Source organism: Coffea arabica, chromosome 5e, assembly GCF_036785885.1.
Source record: "Coffea arabica cultivar ET-39 chromosome 5e, Coffea Arabica ET-39 HiFi, whole genome shotgun sequence".
In the NCBI taxonomy this organism is placed as follows: Eukaryota; Viridiplantae; Streptophyta; class Magnoliopsida; order Gentianales; family Rubiaceae; genus Coffea; species Coffea arabica.
In genome coordinates, this window is record NC_092318.1 from 3,391,677 (window position 1) to 3,418,600 (window position 26,924).

Genomic DNA, 26,924 nt, shown 5'->3' on the forward strand with positions numbered 1-26,924 from the left:
TCATCTTTTCCTTTCGTCCTATGTGGGACGAATCTCACAATACTAGTTATTAACTCAACTTCACCTTGGAAATAATGTCCAATTCAGTTAATATTAGCCTTAGTCATACTGGCATGATTGGATTCTTGCTTGTAAATTGGCTGGCAAACTGGGTAACTAGCCCAATTAAATTGCGCACCTTACATTGATTATAAGTCAATCAAGTGAAAAACACTTATAAAGTGTGTTTGGTTCTCTTTGGAGATCTAGAATTGGAATTGGAACCGAATTCCAAATATGCAGTTTGGACACCATCAATGCTAGAGAATTAGAATTTAATTCGAATTCTATGGGTCTTCAATTCTACAGATTCAATTCTTTAGTAAGATCTGAGAATTACAATTCTAATTCCACAATTCACCCCCTAATCGGGTTCGTACGTGGATCCTAGATGAATTAAATTAGTAAAACGGGTCTCTCTCTCTTAGAACAGACCTACCACCATTTGTTTGCCTCTTTCTCCTCCACATCTTCCTCTTCCGCCTCCTCTGCCTCCTCCCATTGCTGACTCCTCGTCTCTCCTCATACTCATCTTCCTCCTCCGCCTTTTGCTACCATTGAACATCTACTCTCATTTACGCATGTTTAGTCTTCCTAGCGTTACACGTTGGGGGCATCCCTTGTATATAGATTCTCCATTATTGGTCTCATCGATTTGAGCGTACTTTCTTATCATTGACGCACAATACCTTGTGCTCAAATATTTGTATTTTTTTGCCTTCCTTTGAAAGTGAAATGGAATACTTGTGGCATTAATTTAAATATTAATTAATTGCCTGGTTGGTTTATCATCCCATGTAAAACGTCTAGATGTTTGCATCATGGTCTTTATTTCCATAAGCATGAGCCATCATTGATTGGGTTTCTTGATGTCAACTAGTAACTATATATCCTAAATAATTTTGATGGGAAGTCATAAATTTATTCGTAGGAGTACAAGGAATGAGGAAGATGGATTCCTATATGAAGTTCTTTTACATTGTTATGTTCTATTAATTGAATTCCGGTAAAAAAAAAAAAAAAAAAAACAACTTGACTTTCATTGTTATTCTAATCCTAGCCCATTTGACTCGTATTTGTTTGTAGTTTTTGTTATAAGAATGTTGCTTCTACATTAGCCATAGCACCAACCATATTTTGGGTGTCTAAATATTGATCATTCTAACTAATTCAGAGACAGATGAAAGATAAATTGTAGTCCTTCTTTAACCTGATAATACACTAAAGGGTGGCTCTGCAGCGGTACATGTGCCATCTGTACAAGAATTGCATTATTTTGCTAACCTGGTCATAAAAATTGCCACCTTTCCTTTGCTAATTAATGAAACGTTAGTATACTGATTTAGTTTTTTTTCCCAATTACTGGTATGAGATTCTTGTCTTGTGCTTATGAAACATAATTATGAGATAACCTAACTAATTATAGAATTTTTGATATTTTTGATAGAATTATGAGATAGATTGGGATATTGATGATGTTAATAGTTAGCTTACCTGGATTATTTGTTTATAACGTGTTTCTAATCATGCTAACCTTCTTTCTTTCCCTATGTGTCTTTCTCATAACTAAGCTGCCTTAGTTTTCGTACATAACAGATGCAATTGTAGGTCAAGATTTCACCAATAAAGTTTTTATAGTTGACATTTTCTCATCGATTCTGGTTGTGTATAGTTACATTCATTTAAGTTGCCTATGCTGCCTTTTGATGCAAAGCATGCCTGCTCTTTGATCCTTGGTTGATGACAATCTAACATTTTTGTTCGTGTTCTTTTACCTGGAAATGTTGTCAACGTGACATTGTCCTCCATGGAACTCTGTATGATTGAGGATGTTTACCTGGAGAATTTATTTTCTAACCGTAATTGCAGCAGAATGGGCAGCTTCAAAGCTTTTTGCTTTTGAGCTGTACAAGGTTGTAAAGTACACACTTATGTCAAACATGTATGCCTAGTCTGATGCCACTGTTAATTAGTGATTTTTAGGATCACTAAAGAAAGCTCTTTCATAGCGCCTCCAGTATAGCATACTAGTCTTAAGGTTCAAAAGTTTTGTAGCTTACTAAGGCCCATTAGCATATTGTATTATGCAGTTGCAAGAGTTAGCAGTGAAAAAAAATCAGTTATACATTTACGTCTTGTTGTAATGTTTACTGGATATGCATTTGATTGCCTGGTCTTTGCATGAATTAATAGATTATACATTATTTTTGTCCGTTACAATGCCATCTGCTACTTTGCTGATTGCGATATAGAATGATTGGTTGACCTGATTAGAATTTTTTTAACTTTAATAACATCTCTCATTTGCTGATCTAGGCCTGCATGGTAGAAGATAATTTGCTATGCAGCATCTTCCTTGAGGTACATGATAGCAATTGTATAAGGAATGCAGAGGCAGACCACCTTACTGCCTATTTCAAAGAGCAACTAAACCAAGCTATTTTGTAGATTGAATTGGAAATTGAAAAGTGATTGTCCACTGAAAAGAACTTGCAGGAAACGACTAACCATATGTATTTCCATTCTCTTAGAAAATGGGACTAAAAGAGCAAAATGTTTATGCTAGATTATTTAAATTTGTATTTATTTGTTCTAGCTGGTAAGATCATAATTAACGATTACATAGTAGGTATTGATTTGGTGACGTGGACAAGCATTTTGTACACGTTTTTTTGGATTTTGCTTCATTTTCTAGGTGTAATCTTGGTAGTGAATATATTCAATGTTTTGATACTTAACATGATATAATAGTTATATAAATCTATAAAAGTTACTATAGACTACGTAATAGGGTATAAAGATTTTTGTTTTTAATAATAAAAAAAGTTGTGCAAATTAGGGCAAATTGTCTCCTTTTTTTTCCCACAAAGTGATTGTGTTAACATTTTTTTTTATTATTAGTGAAAGGAACATATCTTTTCAATTTTAAATTTAAGTAATTCCGATTCTCCATGAATTCTTCTCCCAATCAAACAAAGAATTTGGAATTCGAAATGAATTGCTGCTCAATTCTATGTATTTGCCAAACCAAGGAATTGCAGTATCTTACAATTTCAATTCAATTCCAATTCTATAGAATCGAATGCAGCCTCAGTATTTATGTGAGAAGTTCAGTTTATGGTCATTAAAACTGACCAGCAAATTTCAATGGCATGCAAACATTTCCTATAGGGATAAGTTTCTCATAATTTCATTGAGTTCTCCCAAGGTTTTAAAAATTGCACTTGCCTCCCTTACCGAACTGAAATGACAATAATAGCCTTAACATTTAATAAGACTCACTTGTTTGGTATGCATATAAAAAGAATGGGATTTATAATTATTTTTTCTTCTCATTTTCTCTTCTTATTCCTTATTTTTTTAAATATTTTTCCAAGTGAAACTATGGAACTATTAACTGTTAAACTAGTGACTTTTTTTTTTGAGAATTTTTAATGTGATCTAATTTTTATTTGTTAATCTTTTTTTCTTTTTTTTTTTTTGTATTATAAGCAATACTAACTAAAACAAAGTCCAAAACTGCCGTTGAAAAGCATTATGATAGTTTCACGAATCCAAAAAGCCACCAACTCTAAAAGCATTATGATGACACTTTGTTCTAATTTAGAAAGAATAAATTTGGTATTGAAATATATTTTATCATATTAGTAAAACTATTGTCATTATTGCTTATCAAACAATAAACTATTGTTTATTTTGGACAGAGAAAAAAGTTGCTTGGTAACTTGCTATTAATATCATATATCTTACCAAATAAACAACAAATTATTTACAACAGTCATTGTGAACAAAATAAAATAAAAATCCTGTGAAACAAAAATTATTGCTAGTATGTAAATAACAATGGCAGCTTCAGCTTTCCCAAGTACTCATGCATCAATAGGGGATAACTCCAATCAGCAACGCTAGCATTCCATTCGTGGAAAACTAGCTTCGAGCCTGTGACGCATTGACAAAGATTAAGAAGAAAGGAAACAAGGGAAAAGTTCCAAAGGGAAGGGAAAAAAAAACTTTGCATTGGTGAAAAAAAAACTCTGTAACGTACATAAGATAATTAAATTACCGTATTAGTTGTTAGAAATGTTACAATCAACTATTAAAATAAAAACTGAGCCATTGTCTAGAATTTATTTGCACATGATTGAGATTTTTGGAAGTCCTAATTCATTGCTCTAATTCTGGTGTATAGTATCTTCTAACATAAAATTAACCATAATTTATCCAAATTTTGAAAAAATTTAAAATAATACAATCCTTCTTTCAAAACTTAGAAAGAAGAATCCAACTGAAATTTGCAACAGATCTTCTGTCTTACTCCCTATTCCCCTCTTTGTCTTGCTATTTATTATATTGTTATTTTTCTTCCATAAATATCATATTTCAATTCTTTTTTTTACTATTAAATAACTACAAACATAGGAAAAAATAAATACAATAGTCTCAAAAAAATAAAAATAAAATAAAAAATACAGCAAAAATTCATAAAAATAATTTTTTGTATGATTTGATTTTTTAAATTTTTAAATTTTTTGTATTGATCAATTAATAGTTATTGGATCTTTACGGAAAAAAAAGAATTAGAATATAATGTTTATAAATAAAAAATAGTAATATAATAAAAAATGTAATAGTAAGCAGAACAACGAGTGGAACAAAAGATCCATTGTGACAGAAATTGCAGAATATAATTAAGTTTGAGTGGAGTGCATCAGTGGTCAAGAGACCATTTCAAGCTTTCTTTAATATATTTAAAGAAAATATGAAACATGTTTAATATGTTGTATTGAATATTTTTGTAAATTGAAGAAATTACGAAACGAATTAAACAGGATGAAAAGGGATAAGTAGAGAAAGAACTACAAGTTCAACATATTCCCTCAACTTCTCAGCCTTCCTTATTTTTAGAAAAATAAAAATAGATGGGAAAACACCCTTTCTGATGTACTGTATGCACAGGGATAAGGTACAAATTACAATAACAAATAAGGAAAATAAAAAAGATACGACTTTCTTTAGGTCTTGAAATTAAGATGGTGGGATGCTTAGTTATGCACCCAGAATAATGTTGGTATAAGTATTTTAACACCCAGAAAACTAGTTAAACATGAATGTTCTAATTAACAATAGAAAAGGTTAATTTCACAACCTAGATGAATTCACCTTCAACTATATTTCGAGCTCGAGTCTGAGTTACGCTATTCTCATTTCCATTTTACATGTTATACTATGGTAAGTGCAAGCCTTTGTATACAAAATACCAGATAAAATGCGGGCTGATTATGGATTTAGGAATTATCGTTTGTTGAAAAAAAAAAACGATTATGGATTCAGGCCAATTTCAAATTGTTTTTATCAAATCAAACGTATAACCCTTCCTATTAAAATAGGAAACGCCAATACTCAGCTAACTGAACTTCAATGTGCCTATTTAGGAGGTTTTCGTTTTCTTGCAATAGTTATCATCGTAAAATCCTTGGCATCTCCAAACATTCTGTTATAACAGATGCAGCGGAACAGAAGAACAAACAAGAATAGACAAGAACAACTTGGGGGAAATCAGCGAGACCCCCGAACAGCTCAGCGAAAGTCGAAGATCTGATTCAAGGCATCTCACCACATTCAATAAAGAAAGAAGTAAATTCATAGAACAATTAAAAATGAATTTTATGGTTCAAGAAAGAAATTCATAGAACAATCTTTACTGGGTGTCTAGAATTTCAAGAGGATATACTAACTATTGCAAAGAAACAAATCAAATCAATTCAATGGGTGTCTAGAATTTGCAAATAAATTCAATGGATGTTTAGAATTGCTGGTGAAATTCACGTGATTGTTGGACCCATGTTCGCCAGAAAAACTCTCTCTTCTTAGGAGGATTAAGACCGAAAGCAGCAATGGAAAGTAAGGTTCCCCTTTCTTTCTTTCTTTTTTTTCCTCTTTCTCTTTTTAATTTCATAGTTGTTTTATTAATCACCATATCTTGATTGCCATTGATTGTGTTCTTAATAATCTTGCACTTTTTAGTTAGTTTGTTGAATTTTTAGTGGAAACTGAATACTCTGACATATAAAAACTGGATAAATTTCTGTATTAGTACAGCAAAAATATGTATTTTAATTTCTCTTTTCGGCATAACTTGTACTAATTTATGTGGGTTCTGTGCTGAGGATGAATACAAGTTTAAATTGGTTCAGTTATACGTGCTTGGGCAAGAGCCATATTATAATTCGCCGTATTAATACACTAAAACCTTTTTTTTTGGCTGTATGACTTTTACAAATGTACGTGGGTTCTGCATAAGGGATTGATGCAAGTATATAATTGTTTATATAGCTGAAGTAAATGGTATCAATGTAGGCCATGAGAGTCAAATAGTGAGTGTTTTTATGTATCATAAATGACTAAAGTTTAAAGTTTTGTCTTTTGTAAGACTATTGGAGGGGTTTTCAAAAAAAAAAAAAAAAACTTGAGCATATTATGTGATTGTAATTACTGGTATTAATACAACTAGAATGGATAATTTTTTCCACATCCTGTTCCTCTTTTCTGAAGAAGAACAGGGGAAATAGAGTTGTTTTAGCTGTCAAATTAAATCATCGTTGATGACATTCCCAGTTTTCAAGCTGATGCTAGAGAGATTACCCTTCACTTGGGTGAGACTTTGAAGGATCTCTGTTTGTCAGGAAGAGTAGTGGATGTTATGCCATGCACGGGTTCAAGTAGAATCGGAAACTTATTCTCTTCTTTTGCAAGACTACGGGAAAAAAATTCATTGGCAAATGATAATTGTTGGATGTGTTCCCAGTGAATATCTAAATGTTAAATTGTTGATTTTATATGCAAGGGCAGGAGATTTTAATCTAGCCCATATTCTTTTTGAGAAGGTACAAATGAAAAGCTCGGTCATGGAATTCGATGATTGCAGGCTATATGCAGAAAGGGTTGGAAGAGGTGGGCTTGAGCATGTTCCATAAGATGAGAAAAAATGGTTTGATACCAGACCACTATACTTTGCATCAGTCTTTAGGGCTTGTGCTGCTTTAGCAATCCTGGAACAGGGCAGGCAAGCCCATGCGCTCTAGATCAAGTGTCAAATGAGTGGAAACCTTGTAGTTCATAGTGCTCTCATGGATAAGCTTGGTTTAAACTCTTAGCCTGTACTTCATCCTCAGTGTCCTGCATGCTATTTTCTTATAATTAGAGGAGATAAACATTGTTATAGTCATTATATTTCCTCTAATGGTTAGGAAAGGCCTATATGTCAAATCTGTACGAAAGATTCAGAGGGATCTTTGCCATTGAATTATACTGAGGATCTTTTGGAGATTGAGTAAATATTCAGATCATATTGAGATGATGCTGGAAATTGTTCAAGAGTCAAACTTCACAGTGAATGTCTGAACTTTTTTTTTGAATGTATTGGAGTTAGTGCATACTGGCACTTGGTAAGTCATATCCATTGAAATGCCATTTCTTCCACCTGAGTTCTTTATGTCTTTTGATGTTCTGAGTTAGCAAATTAGACAATTTGATCTTGTTGCAACTTTTACTTACCATTTCTACATTCAATTATTGCGTCAATGTAAAGTTCATAACTCAAGTTCACTCTTTTCTGGTGTCTAGCATTCTAAAGTTCTAGATTCCTTCCAGCATGAATATGACATTGGTGGTTTGTAAAACAGATTCTTTATTGCCCAAATTCTCCATATAAGTTGGGTGACTGTCTTTATCTTCAATTTATATGGCATGCTTAATCGAGGCTTGGTAGGTGTTCTGATTCGTTGCTGGAAAAATATGAAGAGGAATTCAACATGTTCTATTGAATTTTTGAAAAGACGAAAAAGAAAATTCCGTACCCTCTGTTTGATTATTGTCCATGTAAGAGAATATTGAAATACACATGATGGAAATTGAACCAAGCTTCAACCGAGTAAAGAAATTCTAAATTCTGGTTACCTTTAATTGTTTTGGTTTTTTTTTTCAGTTGTCTTTTGGGTGTATTTAGTTTGTTCCTTTTGGTATTTTGCTGGCAGCCTTGGCATCAAGGTTGGCATTTGAAGATCCTGTTTTCAATTACCATAATGATCTCCTTTACGCAAAACTGTTTTGGGAAATAGATTAGAACTCGATACTGATTTAGTAAATCTGACACTGCTACTCATCCTGCTTGAACATTCGGTGGATGTAAACATTACCTGTCTTTCTCATTCTTTTCTAATTGGCATTTTCGTGCAGAAGTGTTGCAGTTATAAGATCAAGTAAAGACATTAGATATGCATTGGATTGAATTGTTAAACATGATGGAGAAAAATTGCCACGCTGGCCGTTGGCGAATCTTTCATCATTCAGACAAAAGCTTCGTACTGAGGCATATGAGAAGGTATGCTCTGTTGAAATTGGCCTTATACTCGAGAAACAGAGCTGCGTCTTGGTGTGGTATCAACTGCCTGAACATGCATATGATATTTGGTTTGCCATATACTACTTTGCAAGAATGCTAAATGACGATATTTTTCTTGTCAACCAAGGTGGATTCAATCTGGAAATTGACGATAAAATAAGTGCACTAATAATAGATTGTCAATAATACATTGTATAGATAAGCACAATGTACAAACATTCTTTTTTATTAAATGTACACAAACTTACATACAATAGGACAATAATGATTTGAAGAAATAAAGACTGGTTGTGTACCCACTTGAAATTCAATCTGGAAATTGACAAGGCTACAGACGCTTTGAACAAAACAAGTGGATGTGTCGCTTCAACCAAATTTTTACAATTATTCGAAATTTTGCATGAATCCAAGTGAAAAGTTGACGTAGAGGTTGATCCCCCAATGCCTTTTGCTGTAGCTTCATTTTGAGCCAGCAATGAATATTATCTGAAAAACAAAGGACAAAAGCAAAAATAAAAATAAAAATAAAAAGACAAGACATAAATGAAATTCCAAACTCAAAGAGTTTACAATTAGATATTATTAGAAATTTAGTGTTGTATTTACTAGTTAATGACTTGCATCTTCTCAATTAAAAAAAAAATCATTCTAAACTATTAATGAATATTTCATATTTTCATTATACATATGGCTCTGTTAACATTTGCTTCGTTGTTAAGCACAGGTCATATTCTACAAGTAGTAATTAGAATAAGCATCCAGCAGGCCTTCCTTTGTTGTAGTTCTATAAGGAGCAATTATTTGACTTCAAAGATGATAGATACATAAAAAAATGTGTGAATAACCATACCTGATTAATACTAATTGGATATATGAACTTGAGGAATGTGTGATATTTGTTTCCAGTCATCTCTTGTTTTGTCAAAATAATGATCTCTCAACTTGGAGCAACGCCCAATATCCAATTTTTTGAGAGATGATATCCTTCCGAGGATGCGATGTGGTAGAATTTCAAGCTTTCCACAGCCCCAAAAATCTAACTCCTCCAGACGTGGCATGATAGAGAGAGCAACTTCTTCATCATCTTCACTTAAGTCTTCCCAACGTGTCCAATTGTAAAAGTTATGAAAACGTAATTTTCTCAAATTGCGAAATGCCACTGCTTCAGCTGAGATTGATGTCTCGGAGTTTGACAATGTACCAAGAGCATCACGACTGTTCGCATGCACTGCTTTTGTAATTCCGAAGAATTCCTTGCCCAAACATTCTAGCTTTCTCACTCCAATGAGCCCAAGTTCTTCTAGGGACGACAGCTTCCACAAGGCAGGCAAGGATGAGATATTGTAGGCCTCATTGATAATTAGCTTCGTCAAGTTATTGATGAGAGGCTTCGTCACAAGCCAACTTGGTAACTGGGTTCCTGGATACTTATCTAGCACAAGTTGTTGCAAGTTTGGAGGCAATTCTATGCTTTCAATGCAACTTGGAGTTTCCGTAAAGTGGGCCCCGAAGCTAAAGAGCAAATACATTTCGCGCATGTTGACCTTCTTTCCGAGTTCCGCACTCCCAAAATCTACTTCTCCTTCAATTTCAATGTGTAATATTTCCAGTTGGTTCAGGTCCTTCAAAATTGCCAAATCATCAGAGTTGCTCCTAACGACGAACCGAGTCAAACTACAAAGTGACGTCAGCTTCCCGAGTCCTTGTGGAATTTGGTTTAATTCAGAGGTCCCAAAATTGAAAAGGTACCTCAAGTGTACAAGGCTTTCAATCCTTTCAGGAAGGCAGCAAAGATTTTGACAAAGACTGATATCCAAAATTTCCAGATAATATAGATCACATATAGCTTCTGGCAGTGCCACGAAACGATTCTGACTCAAGTCCAAGTGCCGAAGATGAATCAACCTTCCTATCTCTGCTGGGATTTCAACTATCACACAATGACGTAAGTCCAAGTGCCGAAGATGAATCAAGCTTCCTATCTCTGCTGGGATTTCAGGTAGCCAACAATGACTTAAAGTCAGAGTCCTCACGCACTTCAAAGTGCAAAACAGATTTCGGGGAACTAGTATTCCAAATTCAGAAAAAGTTAAAAAGCTCCGGAGCCTTCCAAAATCAACGCCTCGAGAACTAAACATCTCCTGCTTAGTGCCTTCCAAAATTGTTAGATGACGTGCTCTTTCACTGGATGAATTTCTTCCAGCTCCACCAAGTGCATGACATTCACTTTTTGTGAGAAATTGTGCAAAATCATGCACTATGTCATGCATCTTGCACACCATATATTCATGAAACAGAAAATCAGACTCTTTTCGTACTTCTTGAAAAAAGGAACGCATTGCCAAATTGTTGAAGTACTCATGGCCCACCGGTTCCAAGCGCTCGTCCTCTTCGTCTTGGGCGAACATAACCTTGTGCTATCCACAGCCTAATAAGGTTTTCTACATTTATCACATGATCTTTGGGAAAGACAGCACAATAGGAGAAGCAACTTTTCTGCTCTGGGGACAACTCGTTGTAGCTTAGATAAAAATGAGGGAAAAGGTCCATAGTTGCTTCCTTCAATTGCCATATCTCACTGTCCAAAACATCCTGCCATTGTTGTACGGTATCTTTGAACCGTAATAAGCTTCCCAGAGTCTTTGCAGCAAGTGGCAACCCCTTACATTTTTCTGCAATTTTCTGCCCAATGCTTTCCTTTTTCTTAGACCACTCTTCTGATCTTCCACCAAATGCTATCCTTTGCATTATTAGCCAACAATCAGAGTCGGACAGCAGAGCCATGTGGTGAGTATGAGTTGTTCCCACCGCTGCGGCCACTTCTAGACTCCTAGTTGTCACCAATATTACACTTCCGGGAGCACCATCCTTGAGAGAGTATTGGAAAGGTTTCCACTTTGAGTCTTCCTTTGTCCAGACATCATCTAGGACAAGCAGGAATCTCTTACCGGAAAAAGTTTCTTTCAACTGTTGGAGCAGTGGTTCCAACTCTGACGAATCAGGAGAACTCTTTCCTGGACTCTCAAGGGTTGCTCTGGCGATCCTTCTCTCATCGAAAGGATCTGATACGCAAACCCATTTTGTAAGTTCAAAATGGTTCTTCACTCTGACTCTATCATCATTGAAGAGCAGCTGGGCAAGTGTGGTCTTTCCACTACCCCCAGCCCCTACTACAGAGATAACTTGAACCCCATCTCTTCCTTGACTACTACTCTCAGATAATACTTGGTTACGTAAAGCATCCTTATCAGCTGCTCGACCATAGACCTCTGATTCGTCTATGATTGAGGTAGTCATAATTCGCTTAAAATCTTGAGAATCAGGAATCCCCCCAGTTGAAATAAATTTGAATTGATCTGCCTCTTTCAAAGTTAATTCTAGCTGTCCATTTATTTTCTTTATTTTCTGAGCTATATCACTACGCACAGGAAGTTGTTTGAGATAAGAACGGAGGGATGGAATAAAGGAACGAACCTTGTTCCGCAGTGTTGGCTGCGTTCTGGCATTCTTTGCTTTGTGAATCTTGAAGTTCCATTCGTCCAGCACATCATCCATCTGATATGTTATGTCCTCAAGCTTTTCTAGCCAAATTCCAACACTTCTGTCCTTCAGCCTTCGTCTCTCTGCATCATGCAGCACTTTTTCAATGGTTGCCAACTTAGAGGAGATATTTGACACCTCCTCTTCAACCCCCATCACCAGGTTGACCTTCTCCCCAAGCTGCTTCACCAGAACATCAGCCAATACATCAATTATCGTTGGAACAATCAATTCAGCCATTGCCCCTTTTTTTTTTTTGGAGCGTCGGCAATAAAATGTTGCAAGGATAGAATGCAATGATTTGGAAAGAAATGTTTTGTTGCAAACAGAAGCATGAAACAAAGGGCAAGGAGTGGTGGCTGAGGACCTCTGTTTTCAAACTCGGACCGGACCGGCCGGTCGAACCGGTCGAACCGGGAACCGGCCAGGTAGCCGGTCCGAGTCAACTTAGAAAACCGGAAATTTTAAAACTCGGTCAAAGCCGGTCAAAATCCGGGTTTGACCGGGTTTGACCGGGAAAAACCCGGTTTTTCCGGTTCAACAGTAATTTTTTAAAAAAAAAATTCAAACTTTATAATATTATGTTTTGGCCCCCTAAATTGTTAAAACTTATTCGTATACCTCAAATATTTGATACTTTATAAATATTGTCCTACAATTTGATGTTATTTTTCAATTAAATTCATAATTTTAATTCTAAACTTGTTAATATTTATTAAATAATATAAATTGCTACTTGATTGTTCTAATTTCTTTGTATTTTCTTGTTAAATATATTTGAAACATCAAATATGTATGAATATACCTTTATTAATATCAATATATTATTAGATATGATATATATAATATTTTAATTTTTAAATAATTTTTATTTATGACGTCATCCGGTTCGACCCCTATCGACCCCCGGTCGAACCCATTGACCCCTGACCCCTGACCTTGGCCGAGTCGCTATCCGGTCCGGTTCTGAAAACATAGCTGAGGACTTCTCCTATCCTACCACATCGTCATATACGCGTTTTCTTACTTGGTCTTCCCAGTCAACTTTTATTTAATTATTGCTACTTGTAGGTAAGCGGATCCACATTCCCACTGGCAGCTCCCAACCAAGTGAATTGGCCAACGAGATACCACTGGAATGGGATAAAAAATATAGTAGCTCTTAGAATACAAAGAGAAAATGGTAAAGAAATAGCAGAATAATCTCCTCCACATGCATTCCCATTCTCCTCCAATAGTAAAGAGGAAGACAACTAAGCATCCCAATAATATACGAGACTTTTGCTATTACTTTAGTTATCGTAACGCCAAGAGGAGCCAGATTCAAAGACGTCCGTTTACTCAGAAGGACGGTCTCAACTTGTCCATTGTAAAAACGCGTATTTCGGAATGAATATGAAAGTTTATGGAGAGTTTTTTGCATTTAACTTTTTTAATAATGTCTATAATCACAATTATTTTCCAATCTTCTTGCATTTAGAAGAATTTGGATTAATTTTACCTTTTTCAAAATCAAAGACGTGGGAACTGATTAACCAGTGCCATTCCAGGCACTAGTAAGAAAGTCTTATTAAATATTTAATAATTGTTTTACCTTTTTATTATTATTTTTCATAAAATATCAAGTGTAGGATTTATTTTCTCCTATCCACCGGTGACTCTTTGATCCCCGCTGTTGATGACTAGTAATTTATATTAATGCGGTAAAACTTTGCAACTGTGGACAAAGGCTGAAAAGATTATAAAAAGTATGCACTAAAGCATCAAGGAATAGAACGAATCTACTCCTCATCATGACATGCATTTAAAGTATTAAGAAATTTGTCTAGGTCATGGTATTCGTAAACATGCTTCACAACAAAATTTTGAACACATTAATCAACTATCTATTTATCTCACAAATTTATTTATTAATAAGGTGCTAAAAATCAACCGGGGTTGGGGCCAAGTGGTAAGCAGATTGGTTCCACTTAAACAGGTCTCGGGTTCGAAACCTTGCTTATCCAATCCTTGTTGGAAGACTCACTCACCACAGCCAGGTGTGCGATCTGAATCAACCAACAGATTAGTCAGAGCAAAGCCCTGAATATAGCGTGGTAGGCAACCAAAAATAAAGGTGCTAAAATATAATAGTTTTCAGAAAAGCCTTGAAAACAATTATTTAAATCGACTTCTCATTTTTTTTCTACAAAAATATACAACATTTAGGCGATGTGCGATAATTTTAAGCTTCATGTTCAGCTCTCCCCCTTTCGTGATAGGATTATCTTGTGGGGAACAGATTGAAAAAACCATAAAGTATTTTTATTTATCATTTGTCAAGAATTACAAATGGGACACTAATTGTTGAGCTGTCTTTAGGAGTTGGAAACTTCATTAAGAAAAGATTCTTTTTTTTTGCATCTCTCCGTTGTGTTCTTTTGTAACTTTGTATATGGGCCTTATCTTCTTCTGAAATTATTGGCTCCACAAAACTTATAAATGAAGTGCGCTTTTAACTTGACAATGCATTTCAGCACTTTTAAAAAAAAAAATTTGTTTCTGTTTTTCCAGCAAAAGAAAAGAAAAAGGTTGGGAATTTTGTTTGCCTATATCGTTATGAGTTCTTTAGCTCGAATACAAAAATATAGAGTGGGTGGTCAGAATTGAATATAAATCACTGCTGGATACTATTAAATATAGAATGGGCATTTTTGGACGCAAGCCAGAAAGTCTTATTAAATATTTAATAATTATTTTACTTTTTTTATTTTGCTTTTGTTCTTTTTCTTTCAAAAAAGATCAAGTGGGGGATTTCACCTATTCATTCATCGATGACTCAAATCGCAGACGTAGATGACTAGTAAAACATCATACGAATTAAATTGAATTTCTTTGTCATATTTGTTTTATATTTTTTTTTCTTTTCAAAATGGTATTGATATGGTATACCTTAACAATGCATAGATAACGGCCAAAAAATTTATACACTGAAGCACAAAGGAATAGAATGAATCTATTATTCCTCATCACGACATGTGCCTCAAGTATAAAAAGTAAAATGATGTAAATCCTCACATGAGTTTGTTTGGATAAGAGTTTATTTGGATGATTTATTTGAGATATTTACTGTAGCACTTTTTGTGATGTGATGTATGTGAGATAAAAGGGTGATTGGGAAGATAAAAAGGTGATTGGGATTTGTGAGAATAAATTTTGCAAACCAAATTATCTTTGTCCAAACCAATATGTTTTTCCACTAAATCATATTTGTTTTATTTCAGAATTAAGATTTGTTTATATGTACAACGATGAAGTCTGCATAGGATCTACGAATATTTGTTAACTTCCCTCGTCAGTTTACACCTTATGCCCGCCTCAAATGCCAATCACTGCATGCTATGATTGAGAAGCTTAAGCAGCAACCCTTTACCCTTAATCATTCTTTAATTCACTTTTGAATTGTTTATTCAAAAAGATGGATTATCACTTTAAGATGGGTCCTTGACTCCACCTACGACAAAGGCTTCTTTGAATTTGTTGTAAACTTGTAATGGGTTTAGGGCGTGCAAGGAAATGAGAGCCACCTAAAACGACATTTTGGTCCTTATTGTTTCACATGGAAAATAGAGTACTAGTCTTTGAATTCAGAAAGGAAGAGTTGCAATTTTGGTGCTCAGTAATTAAGATGTGGGTTAAAATGATTTTTTTTTCTTTCACGCAAAAAAAAAAAATTTAGCCCCTAGTATTTAGAAAATTAATCACTATGGTCATTGAAATTCTATGACCATATTACTATGTTAACTAATGCTAGGATAGATAAAGGAGAGCGGAGACATTAATGCAGGATTTGGAGGCAATTATAAGCATCCCACTATCATTTTATTTCTTTAATTGTAAGACAAAATTCTAATATATTAACCATGGTGCATGAAAAATCCAAACTTAAGTAAACCACTAAATAGATGAGCTATAATTCAATTGTTGTCAATAATATTAGAAACATGAATTTCTTTCAGAATGGTGCCTAAACATCACATTTGTTTTTTCTATTGCAAATAATGGATTTCCGTGACAACATTAAAATTTTAAATGTTATTATAATGCACGAAATTAGGCAATTTTTAGCACCTCTAAAAAGCTATTCAATGATCACCTTTAAATAAAAAAAATATTATAAGGGAATTTATTTTACCATAAATGGTGAAAATTGCAAAATATTTAGTTGGGTACAATATTAAAAAGCCCATTGTGATTAAGTGAATCTTCAATTTAGTTTTGTTGAAATTATATGGGAGCGACATTGGATCATTTTCGAGTAAAAGGGATTAAATTTGTTTTTGGCAGAACAAAAGGATCATTTTGGTCCACTGCCCAAAACCATACCACAAAGAGAGAATTGGGACTTCAAAAACAAAGAAAAAGAATTGGGATGTCATGAACCCTTGAATGGTAAAGGTTTAACGTACAAAACAAATGAAATATATTTTGTTTGAAATTATATGCCAGTAAAACTCAACTTCTTTACCTTTTCTGGGTTTCGATCCATAGAAGAAGCTTAAAAATTTTTCAGTTTATTTTTGTTTTGGCAAAAAGGATTGGCTTAAACTTTCGTTCTGATGCATTTTATGGAAGGATTTGAAAGTAGTCTGAAACACTTTTTTTTTTTTTTAATTCTTCCAATAGATTGCACCAAACTATATGTTATCACTTGCTCCACTAAATCTTTTTTTTTTTTTTCTACTCGAGAGTGCGCACAAGCAAGCCCTATACAATGGACGGATGTTTCAGGAGAGGTTCGAATTCGGGTTGATAGAAAGATGACACCAACGTTACCATCTTGGCCAATTCAAGCAATTATTGAAATATTTTTTATAGTACTAATAAAAAAGACAATGTGGATTATTTTATATTTTGAATCCTACTACAACTAACTTTTTCTTTTTCTTTTCTTTCATTTTTGGACATCTCTTGCTGTTAACATCTTTTTCTTAGGCTGGGACAAAGTATGAAAACAACAAATTTCTAAGTGGATACATATCAGAAAGACAAAAGGGCGAACAGTGAAACAGTCATCAGTGTCACTTGATTCCAAAACCTTTACACGTTTCCGCCTCTGTCTAGTCAATTACTTGTGAGTGCGTTTGGAATCAATTATCTACCATCTTTTTGCGCCTTCCAATCCCTCCTCTGAATTGGCTTTGGTAGAATGGCCTTAATTTCCAGCGCTCACTCTATTGATGGCAACACGACTTAGACAGCCAATGTGAACCAACAGTCTTGGATTGTTGGTGCCACCAAAAAATTTAAGTTGTGGTGAGGATGGTTAAACCTTGCCTCTCAACTTATCACTTAATTATGGCTTTCTTCGATGAAAAAATTTCATTGACTCTCCCTCCTCTTAAATCAGTGTTTTGAAAATCGGACAGGATCTGTCGGTTAGATCGGTTGAACTGCGAATCGGTCATGACACTGATCCGATTCTATTTTAGGGTTGATTTTATCAAAAAACCGGTCAAAACCATTAAAATCGGTGAATCGGATTGAATGGTGGTTTCCGATTTTCAACTTTCCCCTCTTTTTTTTTTTTAAAAAAAAAGTTTTGCAAAATACAGCTACCAAGATTCAAACTCAAAGACCTTTGTGATAGAAGACTAATGTAGTAACCATTGCACCATTACATCATATTAGCCTTTATTGATAGTTTATTTATATAAAACAAATATTTATCTTTCGTTTCTCAATTTTTCTTACAAAATCTCATCCTCTCATCACTCTTTCTTTTTAATCTTCAACTCTTTCTCTCCTCTTTTCTTTTGTCACTCCCTTTTTAATCAAATCTCTTTAGTTTTAACTTATTGATGTTTTCTTCTATCTTTTAATTTTGTTTTTGTCCATTAAATTGAAAAAATTTTAAAAATATTTTTTAACCCTAAAGACTAATTATTAAATGCCACAATCACTCACTTTTATCTCATTTTTTGTTTCTTATCAAGTTTACATTTCTATTTTTGATTCTCTTGACTTCCTTTAAACTCCAAACTTCCTTTTTTTTAAATTGCAATATCTAAATCCCAAAAATGTAAATTAAAATTTAAACTCACAATGTCTAAATTCTCATAGATGTGAATTTTGTATAATTTCAAAATATTGTGGTATTTTTGGGTTGGATTTAAGATTATTTTTTGGTAGATATAATTGAAATTGAGATGAAATTTATTTGTTTTAACTTATAATTTAAAAAACTTATTTTTTGAAATTCCGAGTTATTCAAAAATAGTAAACTTTTCATCATATAAAGTTTTAAATTAATACATTGCATGTTTTATTTTGTGCACATATATTTATATAAATTATTTTTTAAAAAAAATCATTGAACTAGGGTTGAACATGTCCGACCGGTTGAACCTTGACCCGAACACTTCGTTGGTTTAATTAGCAGTTCGAGTTTTAAAATATTGCCTTAAATTAGGTTAGAGTAGGTTATACAAAAATGTTATCATTGCGACAAAAAAAAAAAAAGACTTAGAAAGCCAATGTAACTTTATTTATATCCTCCAAAAGGAAAATCAATAAGAGTATATGATCATAAATTTAAAGATCTCAAATTAAAAAAAGAAATTACCTAAAAAAAATACTAAATCTTTCCAAGACTCTTCCGACTTTTCTCAATTAGAGATTCATATTCTATTTCCTTACGCAACTCTTCTGTGAAGCATAATTAAATTACAACATATTTATTCGGAAGAGAAAAAGAAAGAAGTCTACCGAGTGTCCTATACAATATCTAAGCACCCCCTCCCCCAGCCCCCCCCCCCCCCCCCCCCCCCCCCCCCCACAAAAAAAAAGAAAAAAGAGACAACGATGAATTGAAAATCGAAAGTACTAATTACTACAACATAACTATGCATGTAAAGCGTAAATTGTAGCCTCAAAAATCCATCAACTGTCTGAAATGAATTGAACTAAATTCCTCAAAAATTCTGAAGCTGGATTCTTCTCAATACTCTTTCCACAGCATCAAAAGTATCGTTAATATCATTCCCTCGAACCTTTACTTGATGCTCTTTCGATAGCTTTTGATGCTTCTTCAATATCATTCCCCAAACTTTTACTTGATGTTGCATACGACTTGATCATGTGAAATTTGCTCTAATGTGAGATTTGGACTGGTCTAATGACTCTTGAGCAGAGTCACGAGTTCAAGGCCAAACTATTCATCCTTTCCTTTCGTCCTATGTGGGATGAATCTTACAATGCTAGTTATTAACTTTAACTTCAGCTTGGTTTCGGAATCATGTCCAATTCTGTTAATATTAACCTTTAGTCATATTGGCATGATTGGATTCCTGCTTGTAAGTTGACCAGCAAACTAGGTAACTGTCCAATTAAATGATGCACCTTACATTGATTATAAGTCAATTAGTCATATTGGTATGATCAAATTTTTGCTTCTAAGTTGACTAGCAAACTGGGTAACTAGCCCAACTAAATGGCGCAACTTACATTGATTACAAGCTGTGAAAGAGCTAGAGACTTAGAATTGGAATTGGAACCCAATGCCAAATCTGCGATTTGGACACTATCAATGCTAGAGAATTAGAATTCGAAGAATTCAATTCGAATTCTATGGGCATTTAATTCTACAGATTCAAATCCTTTAATAAGACCTAAGAATTACAATTCTGATTCCACAATTTCACCCCTAATCTGGTTAGTACGTGGATCCTAGATGAACTAAATTAGTAAAACGGACCTCTATATAATCAAAGAAAAATGAAATGGAAAAAAATGTAAGCCACCCACTTTCCTGCATCTTTCTCCTCCACCTCCTCCCAAACTCACTCCTCTGCCTCCACCTATACTCCTATTGCCGACTCCTCATCTCTCCTCTTACTCATCTTCCTCCTCTGCATTTTCCCACCATTGAACAACTCTCATTTATGCATGTTATGAGTGAAATTGTAAGGCTTCTTTTCATGGTTGACATTGAAATTGGCCCAAATGCAGTAAATCCAATCACTGCAGTCGAAGATGGCCACCGGAGATAGTCTCCTCAGCATTACGCATTGTGGGCATCCCTTGTACATGAATTCTTCATTATTGGCCTCACCGATTTGAGAGTACTTTCTTATCAGTGACGCACTATATCTTGTGGTCAAATATTTGTATTTTTCTGCTTGCTTCTGAAAGTGAAATGGTATACTCGTGGCATTAATTTAAATATTAATTAATTGCTTGGTTAATTTATCATCCCATGTAAAATGTCTAGATGTTTGCATCATGGCCTTTATTTCTATAAGCATCCGCTATTGTTGATTAGGCTTCTTGATGTCAACTAGTAACTATATATCCTGAATAATTTTAATGGGAAGTCATAAATTTATTGTTGGAGTACAAGGAATGAGGAAGATGGATTCCTAAATGAAATTCTTTTACATTGTTGTGTTCTATTAACTTGAATTCCGACAAAAAAAAAAACTTGAATTCCGTTATTATTCCAATCCCAAGCCATGTGACTCGCATTTGTTTGTAGTTTTTGTTATAAGAATGTTGCTTATATATTAGCCATAGAACCAACCACCATAGTTTGGATGTGTAAATATTGATCATTCAGAGAAAGATAAAAGATAAATTGTGATCCTTCTTTACTCTGATAATATACTAAAGGGTGGCTTTGCAGCTGTACACGTGCCATCCATATAAGAATTGCATTATTTTGCTAACTTGATCTTAAAAATTGCTACCTTTCCTTTGCTAATTAATGAAACAATGGTATTCTGATTTATTTTTTCTTCAATTACTGGTTTGAGATTCTTGTCTTGTGATATGAAACAATGATTATGAGATAACCTAACTAATGATAGAACTTTTGAAGTTCAGGATGAACGAGCAAGTGATGAACACTTTTGGTTAGAGATTTGAGAGAGCTTGAGATGGAGAGAGATAGATTGGGATATTGATGATGTTAATATTTGGCTTACTTGGATTGTTTGTTTATAACTTTTGTTTCTAATCATGCTAACGTTCTTTCTTTCCCTACGTGTCTTTCTCATAACTAAGCTGGCTTAGCTTTGCATACATAACAGATGCAATTATAGGTCAAGATTTCACCAATAAAGTTGTTATAGTTGACATTTTCACATCGATTCTGGTTGTGTATAGTACATTCATTTAAGTTGCCTATGCTGCCTTTGATCCTTGGTTGATGACAATCTAACATTTTTGTTCATGTTCTTTTACCTGGAAATGTTGTCAACGTGACATTGTCTTGCATGGAACTCTGTGTGATTGAGGATGTTTGCCATGTTAGCTCATGTTCTTAACTATGTTGAAACTAAGAGATAGATCTATATTTGATATGAAAACATTGAAATCCAGTTCAGTCCTTTTTATTGTTAAAAATTTAAAATATAGAAGCTCATTTGCACGGTCGAGAGCTGAAACAGAGGATTGATCAGTCGAGGCTATTTTGGTCATTTTATAGTTCACAGAACTCCAAATTGGATGATTCTTGAAACATTGGAAATCTAACTCAAAGGGATACAACTTTCTTGCACAAGATCTAGTTCGGCCTTCATCATCGAGAAAATAACAGTTGAAATGAAGCTAAATACACAGAAGTGAATACGTGACACTTGAAAATGCGACATGTAGTCGCATATTTCTTAATCGCATATTGTAGCCTAATTTCTGCAATTTACTCAGTTACTTGCTCTATTTTCACACTACTTTTCAACTATATTTCAGAAAAGAATTTGGGATGCATATGCTTCAGACTCCAAAAGGAAGAGAAGAGAAGTTTTATGTCTTATCCAAAAATCACCTTTTGACTCTCTTAACAATTTGAGATGTTAGAATCATTAGAAAAGAAAGAGTAGAGGATATTATAGAGCAAATTATCATATTTTATCATTAGAACTTAGTAGTAAGTCTTGTCTTGTTCTCTCTAATTAGAACTTTTGTAGGAACAATTGGAGACTTCATTGTACACTCATTTTGTTGAAGAAATTGAGGATCATTAGAAGCTTCTTCATTATTTTGGCTAAACTTTCTTTATCTATTTTTTACTTGTGATTTAATATGTGTTCATATAATGAAACCATGTTCTTTCTTGTTATATCTTATATGAGTAGCTAAATTTCTAGATCTAGGGAGAAGATGAACCTTACGACTACTTGATATGAAGTGAATGTGATTTATACTTATTACATCTTGTATTAACTTGTTTATTTGTGTATGCTTATCACTTGTTATTACTTGATCACCAATAACAAGCTTATAGTTATTATTATTCAATGAAAGTTGGATATAATGATGGAACAACATAAATAGAGCTTAAGTTGTAAACTCATGAGATTAGAAATACACTTAAGTAGATTAAACTTACATTTCATGAAGTAAACAAGAGTAGACTTATTCATTCACCATGGGAATAGGGAAAACTAGTCTAATTTAGGCCATTTCATCATCAGAATGAGATTTGGTAATATTGGAAATGAATCCCTAGTTAAATAAAAGTTGTAATAAGAGGTAAATCTATTTATTTGTATCTTTGATGCCATAAGTGGAATCTATGTCCCTAGACTCAAATATTTAGTGAATTTTCTCCATTATTACCTTGCAAATATCTGGTTAGGATTAGTTAGATAGTAATAATTATAACTTCTCTTGATTAAGTTGAATATTAGTCTAAATAATAGAGTAAGTACGGGGGTATACCCTAAACTACTAACTGGACATGTATACTTGTAGTAAAACGGGTGTAATTCGGAATTAAACTTGTACTTATATAAAAAATCCATCAAGTTTTTGGCGCCGTTACCGAAGAGCGGTAATATTAGGGTCTAATAAGCTTGATTAATTAGACATTCTCTATATTAGTCAGTTAAACTTTGTTTCTAGTTAAGTTAGAATTTTTATTAGTTTTTGTGAATTAATTACTACATAATATCTTTTTTTTTTGTAGTATATGTACCGGGTTTTCTGGGTAGTCGCACCTTTTGATCTGGAAATTGAAGGGACACTATATAGACAAAGAAGGCATACACCACAACAAGAAGAAGAAGAGATTCGATAACAAATAGAGGGAATCACGATAGAGCTACCTTTTGAAAAAGAAATGACAGAAAACGAAGCAAATAGGCGAGCTCTTAGGAATTTTGCTCTACCGGAAACCCAAGGATCTCAAACAAGTATAGCACGGCCGATTGTAAACGCTAAAAATTTTGAAATTAAACCATCATTAATCCAAATGGTGCAACAATCTCAATTTGGAGATAATGCCGTAGAGGATCCTAACGCATATTTAGCCACATTTTTGGAGATTTACGACACTATTAAAATGAATAAAGTTTGTGAGGATGTAATAAGGCTAAGATTGTTTCCATTTTCATTAAGGGATAAGACTAAAATTTGGCTACATTCTCATGCCCCCTAATACTTTCACCACTTGGGATAATTTGTCTAGAACATTTTTGAATAAGTATTTTTCACCGGGCAAAATGGCTAAGTTTAAAATGGATATTACTAATTTTAGTCAATTGGATGGTGAATTATTATATGAAGTATGGGAAAGTTTTAGAGATTTGTTTCAGAAATATCCATACCATGGACTTCCCGATTCGCTAATCGTACAAAACTTCTATAATGATTTATCCTTTTCTACTAAAATGACCATTGATGCAGCTACAGGTGGAGTCTTGATGGCAAAATCACCCCAAAAAACTCAAAGTTTAATTAAAGAAATGGCGGTCAATAATTATCAATAGGCCAATAAAAGAGGTAATCCAAGACACCAAGCAGGTATGATTAAAATGGATACCATAAATATGCTTAGTGCTCAAATGAGTAATATGGTGAAGGTGTTAAATAAACAAACCGGATATGATCCAAGTTCTTCTTCTAATGTACATGTTACTAGTTGTTCTTTATGTGGAGGAGAACATGATAATAATAGTGTGTTGATCTTGAGCAGGCTTAATTTGTCAATAATTATAATAGGAATGTTCAGAACAACCTATACTCAAATACATACAATCCGAGTTGGAGAAATCATCCAAAATTTGGGTGAAAAGAGCAAGGCAACTCTCAAAGGCCGATCAATCCGCCTGGATTCCAATCAAGGCAACCTCAGGCGAATATTAAACCGGATTGGGAGATAGTGGTAGAGAAGTTAGCGAAGGGTATTTCGGAGAGATTTGAATGAATTGAGGGGCGGTTGGAACAATTAACTGGAATGTATAGAAATATGAAGATTCAAATTGGTTAAATTGTCAATTCAATCAACAACAGAAACCCTGGAGAATTGTTGAATAAAATTGAAGTCAGCTCGAGAGAGCATGTTAATGCTATCACTCTTAAAAGTGGTAAAGTGGTTGAGGGACCTAACTTTGGCAATTCAAGTAGTGAAAAAGATAAGGAGCAAGCAATTGAAGGAAAGAGAGAAAGCCAAAATGATCATGTTGTCATTGATATTCATGTACCTCCTTCTAATTTAAATTCTAATGCGATTCCTTTTCCTCACAGGTTGAAGAAAAATAGAAAGGATCGGGAGTTTGACAAGTTTTTTCAAAATTTTTAAACAATTGCACATTAATATTCTTTTCATTGATGCTATTACACAGATTTCTTCTTATGCTCGTTTCTTTAAAGATATTATGTCAAAGAAGAGAAAAATTATGAATAATGAAATGATAACGTTAACGAAAGAATGTAGTGCATTGATTACAAACAAACTCTCTCATAAATTGAAAGATCCTAGAAGCTTTTCTGTATCTTGCACTAATGGTCAGTTACATTTTTCTAATGTGTGATTTAGGTGCAAGTGTGTCCCTTATGCCGCTATCTATTGCCCAAAAGTTGGAACTTCAAAAGTTCAAAGCTACCAATATTACATTATAGTTGGCGGATCGGTCAATTACATATCCAATTGGTATTTTAGAAAATGTACTCATAGGTGTAACGCAATATATTATACCTACAGATTTGATTGTCTTAGATATGGAGGAAGATGTGAAAATGCCAATTATTCTAGGAAGACCATTTTTAGCCATTGCACGAATGATAATTGATGTAGAAAAAGGTAAGCTTATATTTAGGGTTAATGGTGAGGAATTGGAATTTAATTTGATCAATAAAGATGGAAGTATAGAGCCTATTGGTCTTGTTTCTAATATGCCACGTAATGAAAGGGTGAACCAGGAAATGAATGAAGAAGTCAAATCTATAAATTTTCTTGGTACTAATTTTTATGGTATAAGAGCAAGGGAAGCAAGGTTAAGGACTGAAGTTGGCTTAATAAGTTCACCATTCCATGAAAGAATAGGTGAAAAGTTGAGCCAACTCGAAAAGGGCGAGCAAATTCTACTTCAAGGTGCAGTTGAACCTTTATATGACAAGTCTAATACTCCTCCTTGGCATTTGAGGAAGTTGGATGATGAAGATAAATGCATGGCTCATCACACAGTGGAATGGCTCGAGAGTTTTGACCCGTGCGGAGAAAATGACTTCCCAATGTCCTAAAAAAAGCAAAATCTTTTGAGTTGAACCAACGACAATAAATAAAAGCGATAATTGGGAGGCAACCTAATGTTTATGTTACATATGTTAATTTAGTATGATTTTGTATTTAAAACATGTAGTTAAGTTAATTTGTTGTTTCTGTATTATAGGTTCAGCCGAAGAAAGCAAAGGTGACCATTTGAGATGGAAAAGGTGAAGTTTGATCGAGAAATTCAACCCCTCGATTTGCGTTAAAGTTGTTCTCGATCCGTTAAAAGGGATAAAATGAGTATTTCGATCATTTTATAGGTGCATGCGAAGATAAATTTGGCAAAAGAATGATCTAGACTGCATTGGAAGTATTTGGGGTTGAATGCATAATTTTGGAAACTTGACATTTCTGCAAAACTTGCAGAATAATATGCGCGAATCAGAAAAATGCGACTATATGTTGTGTATGCCATTATCCGCGTATTCATTTCTGCGCGTTTTTTGCATAAAATGTGACTTGAAATATGTGGCTCAAAGTCGCGTTTTCTCTAAAGTCGCTTATTCATGTCTGTAAAATCATACAAGAAAATAAGACTACAATACGCAACATGTAGTCGCATATTGACGAAGTCACGTTTTCAATCCTGCAACAATTGTGAAGAAAATGCGATTAGGAAATGTGACATGTAGTCGCGTATTGTGTAGTTGTGTTTTCTTCCATCGTTTTAAACCCTATACGCGTTTATTCTTCTTCATTTTCCTTCTTCTTCTTCTTCCCACAGTCGCATTTTCCTCAAGCCACACACACACACCAATTCACAAATCTTCACTTTTACTTCATTTTCTTGTTAGAAAACATCAACCTAACACCTTTTGATCATCTTATAGCCTTTCTAACCAATTGAAATTCAAGAAAAATAACTAAAAATTGATTTTTAAGAGATTTGGGGTTAGGGTTCTTAATTTGCAATTTCTTCAATTGGAGGTCAATTGGAGTGAATTTTATAGGGCTTTTTGCATAGTCGTCATCTCCAATTATCCTTCTATGTGATTGAGGCATATTTCTTCATCAATGCTTTGAATTTTAGATGTTGATATTTTTCAATTTCCTGAATTTTTTGACATCTTCTAATTTCGAATTTTTGATGAATATTATGGATGTTTTTAGTTTCCAATATGTTTATTATGATTGTCTAAGCATGTTTACATGTTAAATTATAACAATTGATGGATTATTAATTGTTTAAATTTGTAAATTGCTATATTTGAAAAAAATTGAAAAAGTTGCTTAGATTGTTATTTAACCCTTGTTGATGGATGATTATGGTTACAAATGGTTGAGTGATGATGTTTTGGCATGTGCATTGTGTATAGGGAGTAATTTTAATGAATTTTGTGAATTATTAGGATAATTCTTGCTTAACCATGTTTATAACTAGTTGTGCATTATTGTCGTTAATTAACGATTGCT

At 33.8% G+C, this 26,924-nt stretch overlaps 2 protein-coding genes and 1 non-coding gene across 3 annotated transcripts; all 3 read right to left on the reverse strand.

Moving 5' to 3' along the window:
• Nucleotides 1-8,614: 8,614 nt before the first annotated feature.
• Nucleotides 8,615-13,080, reverse strand: LOC140004367 (disease resistance protein RGA2-like). Its single transcript, XM_027245956.2, has 3 exons — nt 12,967-13,080; nt 9,291-12,347; nt 8,615-8,926 (listed from the first exon to the last, which is right to left on the reverse strand). The coding sequence occupies exon 2, from the start codon at nt 12,218-12,220 to the stop codon at nt 10,799-10,801; it is 1,422 nt and encodes a 473-aa protein (XP_027101757.2). The 5' UTR covers nt 12,221-12,347; nt 12,967-13,080; the 3' UTR covers nt 8,615-8,926; nt 9,291-10,798.
• On the reverse strand, nt 9,301-10,722 carry LOC113722710 (disease resistance protein RGA2-like). Its single transcript, XM_072049484.1, has one exon. It carries the CDS (start codon nt 10,720-10,722, stop codon nt 9,301-9,303), a length of 1,422 nt encoding a protein of 473 aa, XP_071905585.1.
• Nucleotides 13,081-23,469: 10,389 nt separating the features above from the next.
• Nucleotides 23,470-23,576, reverse strand: LOC113722778 (small nucleolar RNA R71). Its single transcript, XR_003456827.1, has one exon. It is a non-coding gene; the product is annotated as a small nucleolar RNA R71 (small nucleolar RNA).
• Nucleotides 23,577-26,924: the final 3,348 nt, after the last annotated feature.